Source organism: Pteropus medius, unplaced genomic scaffold (assembly GCF_902729225.1).
Source record: "Pteropus medius unplaced genomic scaffold, Ma_sr-lr_union100, whole genome shotgun sequence".
In the NCBI taxonomy this organism is placed as follows: domain Eukaryota; kingdom Metazoa; phylum Chordata; class Mammalia; order Chiroptera; family Pteropodidae; genus Pteropus; species Pteropus medius.
In genome coordinates, this window is record NW_024342016.1 from 3,692 (window position 1) to 19,784 (window position 16,093).

The following is a 16,093-nucleotide window of genomic DNA, read 5'->3' on the forward strand; positions in this document are numbered from 1 at the left end:
CCCACCATCAAGCTCTGATGAAAGCCAAGTCCAACAAGAGGAGTGAAGAGAGGCGAGTTGTGGCTTTCTCCCTTTTCTCAGCGTTGGGGACTGCAAGCTGTGGCTTCAGAAATCCCAGGTTGGCTAAATAACCAAGGGGAACCCTGAACTTGAAGGGCCTGGGGCCGGGGCGCTGAGCCATTCCTTCCGTTTTGTTGCGGAAGGCCACCTGCCTGTCGGCCAGCTGTTCTGCCTCTACCCCTGAGATTCGGGAACCACGGGGGCCAGGTATGCGGTGCAAGGCATTTTCATATACGGCATCTCGTTCAACAGTAAAAATATAACCCGCTAAGGTAGGGGTCTTTGGGGGTGACGGGCCCAGCCTCCTGCTCGCCACCAGTGTCCTGAGGGAGAAACCCTTCTGGACGATGGCAACTGGTAAGTGCGGTGCCAATTTTTCAGCTGAGCCTGGGCCTGAAACCCAAATGCAGAACTCTGGTGAGCCCACACTTCAGGCCGCGCCTGGAAATGAGGATCCTACCACCCCTTGCCGGCTGGCAAGGAGAAAGAGGTGCGAGATGGGGAGAAAGGAAATCCACCTGGGAACCTCTCACCTCGGGAGCCCCTCCCGCCCGCAAGCAGGCCCAGTCAGTGCAGCAGAGCCCGACAGACTGGCCCTTCCACTCTGGGGACGAACCTGGGGAAGTGCAGGTATTGGGCAAGCTGATGTCATTTATTTACCAGGCGCTTACCACGTGCCAGGTGCTGGGGCACGAGCCTGCAAGCCTATCTCATTTACCCACCATAACCACGTTCTCCATCAGACTGGAGCTTCCTGAGGAGAAAGGAACCATAGCTCTCAGCCAACTGAGCGGTGCCGAGGAGCAAAAGCCATCACCTCATGGGATGAGGGCTTACCAGGGAGGGGGCTGCGATAATTCATCTTTCTTCCCCATCCAGCTCTAGTTCAAGGGTTCATGCTGCCATACTGCACCCCAAGTCTTCAGGCTGGGGGGTGCCACCTGGCCCCAGGTAACTAGCATCGAGCCAGGTCACAGCCCTGGGTGGCGCCAGAAGCTGGCTGGCAAAGGGCACCTGAACCAGGCCTGGGCTAGAGCCAGCTAGGGACATCTTCCCCTGGATCAGGCTAGAGGCTAGTGGAAGTTGCCTCTCAGGATAGTGGGGAGAGCCTGAGCCCAGCAGGGTTAGGCCAGTCCCCAGGGCGAGGCTAAGCTGGGCTCCTGGGCCCCTGGACCCCCAGCCAGGGAGGGAGGGAGAAGGGAAGGTACTCTGAGGGCCCCGAACCCCCACCAGGTGCGGGACCTGATGTGGTTCACAGCTGTCAAGCCTAGCGGAGTGACTCTGGGCAAGTTGCAAAATTCCACAAAGCTTGTTTTTCCGTCTGTTAAATGGCCACCATAATTGCGTCTACCCGAGGGGGTTGTGAGGAACTAATGGGACGGGGCACAGCCCAGCCCCCCACACAGCAAGTGCTCAACAAACGTCAGCTGCACACCAGGTTCACACAGACCTTCACAGGCACGCCCCAGGAATGGGCTCAGTGAGACTGGCCCTCACTGCCCACCTGGACCTCAGAGGTGCCCCTCCCTGGTTTCCCCTGTTCCATTCTTTCCTTCTCTTACCCCAACCCAGCCCAGCCACCTGCTGTGAGCCGTTGCACTGGTCCTGCCGCCACAACCCCGTCTTTATGGCAACCTGGCCTCCGCGGCTTCTTAAGCAGCCCCGCCTCAGGAGCAGCCCAGACACGCACCTCCAGGCCCTCGCACGCTCCCTGCCCCCTGCTTTCAGGATTTAGCTCCGGGGCCACTTCTGTGTGCAGCCTTCCCTGGCCGCCTCCTCTCCTCATCCCCAAGGCACTTGTACCTTCCGGTCACACCCCTTCCGACCTGGGCCTGGCAATCGTCTCCCCTCCTTTAGGGCAAGGTCGAGAGCCGGTTCCCCCAACGCCCCGCCCTTCCTAGACAGCCAGCATGGCGTGGGCGGAGCGTGAAGGGCCGCGCTTCACCCATACCTGTAGCACCAAATCGGGCCATGGCGCCCCCTCGCGGTAGAGGCTGTGGCACCGTCGCCTGGCTCCTGGATTTTTCTGGGGCTGGAAGAGGACTCAAAAAGAAAGGCTCCCCAATGAGCTCTCAGTCCCACCTGGCACCAGCCCACCCCAGAGCTCCTGGGACCTGGGGACCTGAAGTGGGGTGTGTCGGGCAAGAGCAGGCCAGCACAGAAGGGAGCTGGCCCCTCGGTCCTCAGGCACCCACAGGGTCATGGCCAACAGGATGGACTCAGAACAGGGTCTGCGAGACAAACAGGTTGGACCCAGGAACCAGAACCAGAGCTCAGAGCCAAGCCCCGCCCTCTTCTCCTCCCTTCCCACCTGCTCCGCTCTGCTTCCTGTGGCCTGCGACACTCCCACTTTCCCCCTGGTGAACTTCTGCTATGTCACATCCTCTGAGAACATCTCCCTGATCCCCAGGGAGATCTGCTTGTCCCTCTACTCCAACTAAAAATTAACAAGCTAACTTTTATTGAGCTCTTACTGCTTGCCCCACTTTGGGGCTAACCTCAGTAATCGCACCATCTTATGAAGACATGATGTCGTAATACTGTCATCTCATTTCACAGATAAGGTAACTGAGGCACAGAGGAGCTAAGACACAGAACCAAGACCTGAACCTTCACTATTCTGCTTCTTCCCAAGGGACCCCGTTGCAGCGTCGTTCTCACTGCTGTGTCAGAGAAGCCGGTTGAAGCAGTCAGGGCCCCCCGCCCCCGAGACTAGCCAGCAGACTCGGTCCCCTCCTGCTCGGCTCTCCCACAGCCTAACCCGTTAGGCCCCCGCCTGGGCCCTGGGAGGTGGGGCCCAGACCCCAGCACCTTGAGAAGGAGCAACAGAACAGGCCTTGCTGGGCGGTACCGTTTACTAGGCTGGCTGCAATTAACAGGACAGTCCTTGTTATGTAGGGCTGCAGCTGTGTCCCTCTCCAGGGGGCAAGCAGCGGAATGAGGTAGGTGAGCCCAGGGACAGCTGCACTATTTTCTGAGGGGCAAGGTCTCAGCTGCAGGCCCTCCCTCAAGATTCCCAGGGACAGCTGCCTCAGACCCTGGAAGGAGGGTGAGTCTCGAGGCAGGGGGAGGCTGGCCCTAGGGACCGTCTTGCTCCTGGAGGAGTCAGTCAGGGCTTCTGGAAGAGTCGGCCCAGGTTTTGAAGGCGTGGGGGGAGGCAGCTGGGCTGGGAGTTCTAGGCCCCCCAACCCAGCTTCCTCCATGCCCGAGTCCAGGGTCCGCAGCACCGTTGCCCACACTCCTCCCCTCCTGGTGTGGCGTCTGGAGGTCTTGGTCATCTGGGCTTGGCCTGGGTCCCGGTCAGCCTGGGAGGAGGGGCTGGCACTCGGAGGACATGGAGGCGTTCCTATAGACCAGGAACTGTGCGGAGATCTGGAGGGGCCAACGTCAAGGCCTAACGGAGCAGAGATTGGGCTGGACTTGCCCCGGGACCTGAGGCTCCATCTAGGGCTGCTCCCATCCCCCCTCCCTCTCAGCCCCTCTGGCAGGTGGGGAGGGTCAGCCATGACCTCCCAGCCTCTGCTCTTCCACTCTGCTGCACCTTCCACTCTGAATGCCTGCCTGTTCCTCAACCCCTAGCCAAACTCCATCTTCCAAGTCCAGCACTGGGGTCTTCCTTCCCCAGGCAGCCCTCCCCACCCCCAACCCCAGCCCCAAGATCTGGCCTTCCACCCTACCCCATCCTGGGTTTCACCAGGTGGCTGGGGCCACTTCAGGGCACTAGAGCTTAAAGTGTCTCTCTCAATGCATCCAGCTGGGACTCAGCAAATGTCAAAACAAGGGCCATGTTTATTTTCTCCCAAATGAGATCCAACTAAGGCCCCGTTCCACCATTAGTAAACTTTTACTGAGTACTCGCTGTACTGGGTCATATGCAGAGTGTTTCCAGACACCCCATGATCTTGGTGAGACAGTGACTGTTATACCACGCAGATGAAGCTATGGAAGCACAGAGAGGTAAACAGTTTGCCTTGTGCCACACAGCTTCAAAGAACAGAGTCAGAATTTGAACCCAAGTTTTCCTGACTCAAATGCACATGTGTCTCCAAGTTCTAGCCTTCATTCCCCTGGCCTGGATGAGCTGATTTTCTCCCTGTTCCTCAGCACAGGCCTCTGCACAAGCTGAGCCTGGACCATGCCTCCCTTGCCTTTGCCTAACTTCTTCTCCTTCAGGGCACAGTTTAAATGGCACCCATGGAGGTTTCTGCTACGCCTTATAGGCCCCTGGTCACACACTCTTGCAGTTTTTCTCTGTGGCACTTGGTACCACTGCAGTGAAGTAATTACTTATAATTATGTGTGTCCTGTCTGCCTCCCCACTGAGCTGTAAGCTTTCTGAGGCAAAATCATCTCGTTCTTGCTCACTACTGCATCCAGTGCCTGGCGGGATGCATGGCAGGCAGGAGGTTTGACTCTGGATGGATGGATGGATGGATGGATGGATGGATGGATGGATGGAGGAAGCCGTGAGCAGGCAGAGGCCACTGTACCTGCCTTGCCACCCTGAAGGATACAATGGTGTCGAGCAGCAGCACGCCCAGGCTGCCCACGAGCCAGGGCAGGTGGTGCAGCAGGTAGCTGCCCTCACTCTGGCCCACCTCAGGGTTTTTGAGCAGCACACTCAGCCCGTACAGCGTATTCCCTAGCATCACCAAGGCGAACAGTGAGTAGGAGATCCCTTGGGTCGACTTCCGCAGGAACTGGAGGTGAAATGGATGGGGTCAGAGACCTCGAACAGGGCCCTAGTCACTCTAGATTGTGACTGTCCACATATCCATCTTCCATGTCACACTGTGTGTATAGTCCTAAGCTGATTTTTCACTGTGCTTCCTGTCTAACATGGGCCTGACAAACGGACCAGCCCCTTCTAAGCCCCAACTCCTCATCCCCACCCTAGCCACCCCTCCCAGGCCCCTCACCCTGGTCCACAGGAGACCGTGGCTGCACCATGCCCACTGGCCCCATGATGCCCTGCTTTCCAGCCCCATGCTGACTCACATTGCCCAGCAAAACCCCATGCCCGATTCCCCATCTTCTCCTCTCTTCTCCGACCTCTAAGCTCAGCCCCTCACTCCCACCTGACCTCCTACTTCCCTGAGACACACACAGGTCACATGGACCCTTGGATGGCAGGCATCAACATACCGATTTTCTAGAGGCAGAAACTGAGGCTTAGAGAATTGGATTAAGTTGCCCGAGCCAGCAGTGAGTGAGAACCCAGATATTCTGCAGAAACACTCCCACACCATGCTACTCCTTAACCCAGAGGCCCCAGCTGCCAGGCCGGCCCCACCCACCCCTGGTCAATGCTCACATTGGTGCGGATCTGAGGTACCCGGGAGAATAGGTACAGGATGCTGGAGATGGAGCCGATGACAAAACCAATGATTTCCTGCCGAGTGAAAGGCTGAGAAAGCAGAAGGGGGTGCTCAGTGCCTAGTAGGGGCTGGAGGTGCAGGTTGAGATCCCCAAGCTCCCTCCCAGAGGGCAATACCCCCGCCCAGGTGGTCATTCAGGGAAGAGCCCTTGGGATGAGCCAGCCCTACCATCATGTACCCACACTGTACCTTATTGCCTGGCTCCACAGACAGGAGCTTCCGTCCATGGAAGACCTCCCTCGGAGCAGCCACAGAGCCAGCTCTGCTCAGCAGTGGGGTGGTACACGCCAGTCCCAAGATGAACAAGAGCACGGAATTGATGGTGGCAGACACTGGACATGAGGCAGGAGGGAAGCTGAGGTTAGGTATCTGAGTAACAGCAGATGGGGGCTGGAGTCATGGCTTTGCACCTTGGTGGCTGAGACCTTGAGTGCATGACCTAAGCTCTCTGAGCTTTAATTCGTCATCTGTAGAATGGGTGAAATGACAGTATCCTCCCCCCGGGGGGTGTAAAAGTAACATGATGAGGGCAGTGGGGTCCAGAGAGGGGTTATCAAAAACAGAGCCTTGGGCCATGTCTCGTACAGCCTTCAATCTGACCTTGGTTATTGCCCCTTCTGAATCCTCAAGGGCACTGGCCTGTGTGCCTTGTGCTTGTCTCCCAGCTCCAAGCCCAGGGCCAGGGACAACGGAGACAACGGAGGAGCTGAAGCCATGTTTGCTGAATGAGAACTTAAGAGAAGGGCACCCCCGTGGTTTGCCCGGATATGCTCGTCGCTCTTGGGCCACTATCTTGGCTAATCAGGACTCAGGCTTTCAGATAAGGCCCGAGGAAGCCTTTCTAAGGTTTATCACCCACCAATGGGACACGTGATTCCTCCCAAGCTCCTGGCTACCACAGCATCCCTGACGTGGAGGGACCACCACACTCACGTGGCGAGGGGCATTTCTTAAACTTGTAATGAAAGTATAGCGACAGCATCACCAGGTCTGCCAAGACGTAATACACCGCTGTGTAGGTCTGCAAGAGAAAGACGGGGCGCGGGGGTGGTAGCTGCAGTCCCAGGCTCTGGGGACCATATCTCCACTCCGTGGCAGCGCCCTCACGTCCCAGATGGATGACCCTGAGCAAGTCATTTCACCTCTCTGAGCTTCTGTTTCCTTATCTGCAAAGAGGAGATCACAGTTCCTACCTGGAAGAACCACCTGGCCCAGGCAGATGGAGCAAATGGTGGCTACCTCCACCTGTCAGGACAAAATGGGACTCAGAGGTTAAGTGTGGGCTCCGGTGTGGCCTGACAGAGGAGCAGTTAAGACTTTAGAGACCCCTTGGGAAGACAACAAATTCTTGATAGTGAATCCCAGCTCCATCCACCCGCCCACGGGAGAATGATGGCACCTGGGCTTCCCAAGGGAAATCTTTCCTCCTCCAGTCCCCGGAAGCTCAGTCAGGATCATCGCACCTCAGAGGCAAAAGACCCCAGTATCCTCTGGTTTGCTGTGATCGTTTTGCAGATGGGGAAACTAAGGCCCAGGGAAGGGCGGTGACCAGCTCATTGTCACACTATATGGCAGGACACAGGGCTCTCATAAGATGGAACAACAGATCAGGATTCTGGAGCCCAGGCCCGTCCTGCTGGCTGCCCCCAAGCCTCTGCCATGGCTGTCCGAAGAGCCCACCCTGCCCAGAGCCGGCCCACCTGCAGGGGCAGCTGGTCAGCAAGGAAGGAGCCGATGAGGTTGCAGGAGTCCCCGCCGATCCAGCCCAGGAGGAACCACACGGACAGCGCCTGGTCCATGTTGCCCGTCTTGCAGGCCTTGATGTACTGTCTGTGGCAGAGAGGGAAACACACGCTCAGGGGCCAAGGGCCGTGATGTCGCCTTGACATCCAGGAGGCTGCCAGACGAGACAACCGCGGGGCAGTGACGCAGGAGCAGCAGACGCCAGGGAGGTCGCCTGGGAGCCCATCCTCCCCACAGGCAGGGTCCTCGTGGGCATTGCTCACATTCTCCTCCACAGCACCCTGGGGTCTCCCAGTGGAGACCTGGGGTTTTTACACGGTCCTGAAGTTTCATGTCAGGCCCTGAGAACCACTTCAGAGGGACCCTAGATTCTTTCTTCTATGGAGCGGGCAGGGAGTTGGAAAAAAGGATGGTGGTGGCGGTAGCAGACCCAAGGCTGCCCTATCTCCAGGAGCAGAAGACAATAAGTAAGATAATGGTAATGGGCCGAACCGCAGACTGTTATCTCTTCAAAGAGCAATAAAGGAGCATGGGGCCGTGGCTCCTAGAGCTCTCCACTACAAAAGCCAGTGGCTTTCAGCACCCTGGTTTTTTCCCCAAAGGTCCTTGGTACTGAGACCCTCTCTTTGGACCTCCGGCCGTCTTGGCGTGTGCCCGATGACGACAGTGGCAATGATGATTTAGGCACAGTTCTGGGCCCTTCGTGTGTATTAACTCATCCAGTCCTCACAGCCCCCTATGAGGTCAAGTCTATTTTGATGAACCTCCTCACTGGGGGCTGAGCGAGGCGGGTCACACAGCTGGGTAGTCTCGGAGCCAGGATTCATACCCACAGCCTGAGAGCATGGACGCCCCTTCCCCCTTCCCCCGTACCTTGCCCTGTGCATCTCTTTCGCCTGGCTGTTCCTGAGTTAAATCCTTTTATAATAAACTGCTACTCTAGTAAGTAAAATGTTTCTCTGAATTCTGTGAGCTGCTCTAGTAAATTCATCAACCCCTAGGAGGGGGTTGTTAAAACCTCCAATCTATAGCTGCTTGGTCAGAAGCCTAGGTGACAACCTGGACTTGTGACTGGTGTCTGTAGTGAGAGAAGGGAAAGTCTCGGAGGACGGAGTCCTTAACCTGTGGGGTCTGATGCTGCTTCCAGGTAGACAGTGTCAGAACTGAGTTAATTGCTTGGTAGTGTAGAAATAAACCCACATATCGGATTTATCAGTATCAAATAAATCTATAAGACTCTTAAATGATAAGGGTAAATCTGTTACTTGGATTAGACTACGAGTTCTCAGATATGACACCAAAAACACAAGGAACAGAAGAAAAATAGATAAAATTGGACATCATCACATTTAGAACTTTTGCGCTTTAAAGAACACCATCAAAAAAGTGAAAAGACAACCCACAGAATGGGAGGAAATATTTGCAAATCACATGAAGGTGTTGTATCTAGATGTGAATTTAAAAACGGAGTTCTATGGAAAGTTAACCTCACAGGGTAATCTGATCCTAAATTGCTAACTGGGCCGGGCATGGTGGGGAGTCACGCCCCAGGCCTTTAACTTCTTTAGTAAAGGCTTATCTTCCCCTTAAGCAAAGCCCTGTCCATTTTTTGTCGTGCATCTAGGTTAACACACCTTTGAAATAAGCGTAACCACCCTCGACGGAGCACACAGTCTTGTTAAATATCCTGTAATTCAATCCCTGGCTTGCTGCCTCCCACCTTCCTGTCATCTTCCTTATGTTCCCTCCTTAAGTTTAAATGCATAAAAGAAAATGCATATCTGTTATTCTCTGGAGCATTTGAGATTTGCTTCCTGGAAAGTGTCGGCGGTTTGGCTCAAATAAAATCTTATAAAAATTCTTTATAGGTTTGGACATTCTTACATCAACACAAGACTATATAAAGAACTCTCACATCAACAATAAAAAGACAAATAATCCAATGACAAATGGACAAAGGAACAGAATAGACCTTTTACCAAAGAAGATATACAGTTGACCAATAAGCACATGAAAAGGTACTTAACAATACTAGCCATCAGGAAAATACAAATCAAAACTACAATGGGGTACCACTTCACACTCATTAGGATGGCTACAATAAAAAAGATAGAAAATAACAAGTGTTGATGACGATTCAGAGAAATTGGAACTTTCATACACTGCTAGGGGGACCATAAAATGGTGGAACCGCTTTGGAAAATAGTCAGTCTGGCATTTTCCTCAAGAAATTAAACATAGAGTTACCATATGACCCAGCAATTTCACTCCTTAGGTATATACCCGAGAGGAGTAAAAACATATGTCCCAACAAAAATTTGTACACGAATGTACAGAGCAGTCTTAATCATAATAGCTAAGAAGTAGCAACAACTATTTCAAAGGTGTGTTAACCTAGATGCGCAACAAGAAAGAAGTTATGTCCATCGATGGATGAATGAATAAGCACGTGGTGCGCACATACCCAGGAATATTACTTGAACATAACAAGGAATAAAGTACTGATACCTGCTGTAACATGGACAAATTTTTAAGACGCTATGTTAAGTGAAAGAAGTCAGTCACAGAATGTCACATAGTGTACGATTCCATTTATAAGAAAGGTCTACATAGGCTGATCTATAGAGACAGAAAGCAGACAGGGACTTGGAGATTTGGGCGAAAATAACTCATTTCCTTTTGGGTTTCTCTTTAAGGTGATGAAAATGTTCCAAGACAGATTGTGGTGATGGTTACAAAACTCTGTGGACATGTTAAAACCAATGAATTAGACATTTAAATAGGCTAATTATATGGTACGTGAATTATCTTTCAATAAAGCTTTTTGAAAAATGTTAAGCCCCTGATGAAACCCTTATCATTGTCCCTCAGGATACAGAGCAGACATCCTAACAGTGCAGAATGGCCTGACCTTACAGGGCCCTCGATGACCTCTTTGACCTCACTTTTCCTTGTCCCCTTGACCCTCAGATGCTCTGTGCAGCCATGGCATTGGGCATACATTGTGTAAAGGCTCTCTGCTGGGGGCTTTACATACACTCCCTCAGGCCAACCTCAGAGCAACCCTGTGAGGCAGGGAACAATATTCCCATTTTACAGATGAGGAAACTGAGGTGCAGAGCAGTGAAGTTGCTTACCCAGGTCGCAACTGCGTGGAGAACTCGCCCTGTCTGGATCCAGAGCCCACGGCCCTGAGCGCCATGCTGTTATGTCCTGTATATTGGTTCTCCAATCACAGTAGTGGCCACGTTATTTTGCAGTCACTGCTCGGCTATTACCAGACTTTCATAGGACACAGGCCCTGTTTGGTGCATCCCAGCCTCCTCCCCGCAACCCCGCCTCCTCTCTTACTAGCTGTGCAACCTAAAGGAAGTTACTTAACCTCTCTGGGTTTCTGTTTCCTCATAAAATAGAGATAGTAACTGTACCTATTTCACTGGGTTGCTATGAGGATTAAATGATGTAAAAACATGTCAAGTGCTTAGAACTGAGCCAGGTACATAGTGGGCACTCAACAAATAGTAGCAAGTGTGATTATTAGTGCATGTCAGCATTGCCCAGCACAAGGCCAGGCCTGGGCAAGGCCCTCCCAGGCAGGTTGGAAGTCAGTGGGTAGGGTCAGGGAGGAGCACACCTGGTCTTGAGTCTGGAGAGGCCCATGGCCAGACAGGCAGCTCCTCCTCCTGCACTCCCTGGGGCCACTGCCCCACCCCTGCCACCTTGGCACTACTCACGGGAAGGTGGATGCGGCAAAGCAGAGAATGGACACCAAGCCCAGGCCCACGCTGGCCTCGTCCCAGCCATCCTGGGCACATTCACCAAACAAGTCCCATATCCACTGGCGGGAGCCGTTGGGGCAGCTGGAGAAGTTGCTGAAGCCCAGTTTCTTCCAGACCATGGCTGAGGAGGGCAGGAGGCAGGCGAAGGCTCTACAGGGAGAAAGAGAGGGGGTCTTCAGCCTCGGGTGGTCTGGGTCCTAGGTGCCGCCCATCTAAGCCTATCCCCAGCTTTATTATCTGGCACTGACTGAGCCCATGAACCAAAGGATACTACCGGCCTCAAGCACAGAGATCAAAGCAAACCCCTGCCAGCCACATCTTCAGGGGGAGCTGGATCTACAGTCGGGACAAATGTCTTTATCTCCGAGCTTAAACCTCGGTAATGCTGTGACTTTAGCAAGTGACTCAGCCTCTCTGTGCTTTAGTTTCCTCATCTGTAACCTGGGGTGATAACAGTGCCTCCCTCATACAGTTGTGAGGGTCAAATGGGTTCATAAATATAGTGCAGAGAACTGAGCCCTCAGACATGGCACCTTTGTGATGACTCTTGAACGTTCAAATTGTTTTCAATTTTGTTTCAATTCTGCTGTGAGGGCCTGCTGAGACCGGGCCCATGACGTACATTATCTCATTTAAATTAGGCTTGTCACCAACATTGGTTCTATGGAAAGTAACCTCATAAGGTGATCGGATCATAAATTCCTAGCTGGGCAGGTCATAGTGGGGAGTCACGCCCCAGGCCTGTAACTTCTTTACTGAAAAGTTTCAAGCCGGCCCTGTCCATTGCTCTAGTGCATCTAGGTTAACACACCATTTAGATGCCAGGTATAACCACCCTTAAGAAAGCACAAAAGCTTGTAATCCGATCCCAGCCTTGGGATCAGATTCTCCCACCCTCACGTAATCTTCTTTATCTTCCTTCCTTAATTTCAAATGCATAAAAGAAACTGCAACGGGGTCATTCTCAGAGCATTTACGATCTTGCTCCTGCCATGTTATCAGCTTGGCTCGAAAAATTCATAAAAATTCTCTACAAGTTTGGGCTGTTTCTTCCATTGACAAGTCAGCTGAAGCAGGAAGAAAATAAGGACCAGGTGAATCCCAAGGTTGCACAGGTGGCTGGGAGTCAAGCTTGGCGTGCACAAGCCATATCGTCCCAGGAGCTCGCCCGTGTGGGATGCCTGCTGGCAAGGAGTTCAGAGCCACTTCCCCATGCTCACCACTGCCAAGGGCAGATGGCGGCTGATTACAGAGGGAAATAAGGATGGGTCCTCCTGGTGCCCGGGCATCTGGGCGCCCCGTACGATGACTAGAGCAGTCACTGCTTGTGTGACAATCCCAAAGAAGGGAGAACAAGTGGAGCCTGCTGGCGTCATCTCTACAAGGCGAGAACCATCAGAGCCCCTGACTACTGAGCTCTTTGCCAGCTCTGTGCTAAGTAACCTGCATTCATTTATGCATTTTGTCTTCATATCAACTCTATGAAGTTGGAGCTACTGAGATATCTGAAGAACCAGGGAAATGACTTGCCAGGGCCACCCAGTCAGGAAGTGGCAGAGCCAGGAGCCAAAGCCAGGACCAGGATCCAAACCTCTGCTCATAGCCACCATGCCACGCAACTGCAGGCGCCTCTGTCTCTGGGTGTGGCAGAACCCTCTGCGGTCTGGCATTGCTGCCCAGCTCCTCACGCAGCCAGAAGGCAGGCTTCCCCTTTTCTCACATGCTCAGAGGGGTTTTCCCGACCCGGACTGACGCTCTCTCCAGCCGCCTGCAGTTTCTATCCTCGTCAGAAGGCCTAGGATCCCCATAAAGCAATGCCCAGTGCCATAGATCAAATGTTTGTCTTTCCCAAATTCATATGTTGCAACCTAACCCCCAATATGATAGTATGAAGAGGTGGAGCCTTTGGAAAGTGTTCAGGTCAGGAGGGCAGAGCCCTTACGAATGGGTTTAGTGCCCTTGTAAGAAGGGATCTGAGAGTGCTTGCCACCCCTCTCTCTCTCTCTCTGCCATGGAGGGGCACAGAGAGAAGACAGCCATCTATGGATGTGACGCGGACCCTCACCAGACACTGGAACTGTAAGCACCTTGATTTTGGATTTTCCAGCCTCCAGAACTATGAGAAATAAACCTGTGCTATTTATAAGCCACCCAGTCTAAGGTGTTCTGTTATAGCAGCCCTAACGGACTAAGTCACCCTGATTGGACCCTTGCAACTGCTGAGGTCACAACACCTGGGAGTGTTAGGGAAGGAAAAGGAGCGAGCTAACTTCTTTTCTCAGAGAGCGCTAGGCCCTCAGCCCTACTGCCATTAGCAGTGGCGGAGGCCCTGGAGCTGGGGGCAAGGGTGCCCCAGATCACTGTCTGCCCGGTTCGCTGCAGCATCTCCAGGACCCAGCAAAGGTGGCTAAAAGCCTCTTCCTGTATCCTGGTGACCCACCATAATGACCTTTAGCACAGCCGATGTTGCAACTATTTACCTGATTTTCTGCCACCAGTGCCTACGAAGGCTGCCCCAGGTAACATATAGTCAGGTAAGAACTGTATCTTTGCAATGCAAAGGAATTTCAAAGCAAGTTCTTTTGTTCCCAACCCACCCCCCAATTGGACCGTCTCCCCTACCCTCCTCTTATAGAATCCGAACACGCCAGTGCAGTTCATCACATACTAGTACATTGCCATCCTTGTCACTTCCCTGTGAGGTGAGGAATACTGTCCCCATTTTACAAACAAGGTTGAGTGTCTTTGGACGAGTGAGTAACCTGTCTGAGCTTGTCATAAAATAAGGATCATGACCCTCACTCCTTGGGTTGTCGTGCAGATGAAATGCACATAAATCTCTAAGCCCAGTGCCTGACAAAGCAAGGTAGTGACTGTTTTGTGAATGAGAGACCAGTATCTCAGCCACCCTGAGGCTACTCATTCACTCCCTCTTTTCAGGTTAGGGAGGAAATGAGGTGGACACATTTCCAGTGAGGAAGAGGGGTGTCTTGGCTCACAGGCCCAGGGCACTGAGTGGGTGGTTCCCTGTCCACGCACAAGACTGTAGTACAGCTTGGGGCTCAGAACACTCTGGGATACACCTCGGCCCTGAACAGATGGGGCTGCTGGGCATAGGACCTGTCACCCACAGGTTCTGACCCAAGTAGGGAGCCAACCTGGGCCCCAGGCCTGGCTTCTGGGAATGGGCCCGCCTGCTGGTCAAACAGCACTGGGCGAATGGATGTCCAGGGGTGCAACAGAGCTTGACCTGGTTTGTAGGTTTGACAAGGGCCATAGCAGAGGTGCCTTCGAATCATGGAGGGCACATGTTCCAAATTTAGGATCAGTGTATCTGGGTCAGAGGTGTGAAACCTTGGGTTTAAGATGCTCCCCCAGCTGATTCTGGTGCACGCGGCCCCATTTTGACAAAGGCGGTGCTGGAGAAGGCATCTCCTGCCACACTCTAGCCCCTCTCCCAATCGTAAGCTGAATCAGAGAGAAGCAGGTAAAGTGACCACCTTCCTCTACCAGATCGAGTCCACATTCTTTGAGGCGAAGCCCCAAAGTACTCTAAGAACTGTCCTCCCCACCTCGTCTCCTATCCCTTGCCCAGGTCTTTTACAGTCGTTTTCAGGCATCCAGGCTTCTTTCTGAACATGCTGTCTCTTCCCCTGGGACTGTCCTTCTGCCCCTGGAGGCCCTGATAGAGATACTAAGATCCGGTTCTAAGTTGCCTTCTCAAAGAAGCCTTGCAAAGGCTGGCTGGACAACATCTGTCACCTCTTCCCTTCCCCTCATCCACAAACCTGAAGAATGCTCATCACGCTCCTCAGCGACCATTGCTCCTAAAAGCCTGCTTCTCGCCTTCATCCTAGTTGTAAACTTATTTTGAGTCTAGACACACCAGCCACACAGTAAAAGTTCAGAAAATGTTGAGAGAGAGGTTAAATGGAGGAAGGAAGAGGAAAAAAAAAAGATCTAGTTGTGAGCTCCATGGCCCAGGGTTGAAGAGAAAGCGCTCCAGCACTGACCTGTCTGATGCCTACAAGTACAGAACTCTTGGACAAGTGACTGAGCCTCAGAGTTCTAATCTGTGCAATGGAGGAATAATGCAAGCGTCCACCTCCTAGGCTAACTGCACAGTTAAATGAGATAATCCAGGCCAAGGGATGAGAATGGAGCCTGGCAAAGATTAAACACTCGCTCAGTGGTAATATCCAGAGATGACCATTATTCTGTTCTGGCTGTATCGCTCCCCACTTCCCAGGGTCCCTGACACACAGCGGCCTTCAGTAAGTTCTGAATGGACTAGACCCGAGCCAGTCTTCACACTTCCAAACCCAGCCTTCCCATGTATACACTTCAAAGCCTGTCCCAGGCATGGGGTGGGGAGGGTGCAATCTGGACTTGCTGGAGACCTGGGGAGTTCGTAGAGAGGAAGAGCATCTTGGCTTGTGAACACCACCCACTCCAGGCCTCCAGGTCAACTCGTGACTCAGCCCAGCGCGGGCCGCCTGTTTGGCGGGGATAATGACAGGGCAGCTGCTAGGGTCAGCGCTCAGTCGCTGAGAGGCCCCCTACCCTGGCCCGCCCTGGGAAAAACAAAGCTGTCGGAGGCGATGGGGCCTATCAGCCGAAACCTGGAGGTGAAAATGGGGCCCAGACCCCAATCCATGGCCAGACGCGGCCGATGAGGCCATACTCGTCGCCCCTAAGGATGAGGACATGGGCTCCCGAGGCCCACTCAATCCCGGCCCAGATCATCAACCAGGATCTCACGCCCCAAGTAGGGAACGGGAGCCCCAGGACAGTCCAGGAGCTGGAGGAGAGTGTAGAAAAGATGTTGCAGAGAAGCCCCAGAGTCCTGACCCGCAGCCTTCGGGTTTGCCCCCAGCCTCAAACCAGCTCACCACGTCCAGATCTGCCAGCCCGCCCGGCTTCTGCGTTCTGTCGCCACTGCCTGGGTCAGCTGACCCGAGGCGCCGTCCCGCCCCCCAGCCGCATGGCTCCGCCTCTTGCGCCGCGCTCCCGTCCGACTATCCCTGGGGGCGGTGCGAGCCAGCCGAGCAAACTTGGGGTACTCGGCGTTCCTGGTCTAAGCTCCCCGGCCGCCTCCCAGGCTCCTCCCCGCCACGGTGGGCGGGGCCCAGG

At 53.5% G+C, this 16,093-nt stretch overlaps 1 protein-coding gene across 3 annotated transcripts; it reads right to left on the reverse strand.

Annotated features, from left to right (window-relative positions):
• Positions 1-2,504: 2,504 nt before the first annotated feature.
• Positions 2,505-16,015, reverse strand: LOC120599653 (lysosomal amino acid transporter 1 homolog). Of its 3 annotated transcripts, none has more exons than XM_039858729.1 (8): positions 15,853-16,015; positions 10,916-11,110; positions 7,139-7,268; positions 6,372-6,459; positions 5,628-5,770; positions 5,375-5,467; positions 4,575-4,760; positions 2,505-3,432 (listed from the first exon to the last, which is right to left on the reverse strand). In XM_039858729.1, exons 2-8 carry the CDS (start codon positions 11,077-11,079, stop codon positions 3,361-3,363), a joined length of 876 nt encoding a protein of 291 aa, XP_039714663.1. In that variant the 5' UTR covers positions 11,080-11,110; positions 15,853-16,015; the 3' UTR covers positions 2,505-3,360. The 3 variants fall into 3 exon arrangements, with proteins under 3 accessions (XP_039714663.1, XP_039714672.1, XP_039714681.1); XM_039858738.1 differs by lacking the exon at positions 15,853-16,015 and adding an exon at positions 15,812-15,831; XM_039858747.1 differs by lacking the exon at positions 15,853-16,015 and adding an exon at positions 14,749-14,769.
• Between the last annotated feature and the right edge of the window lie 78 nt (positions 16,016-16,093).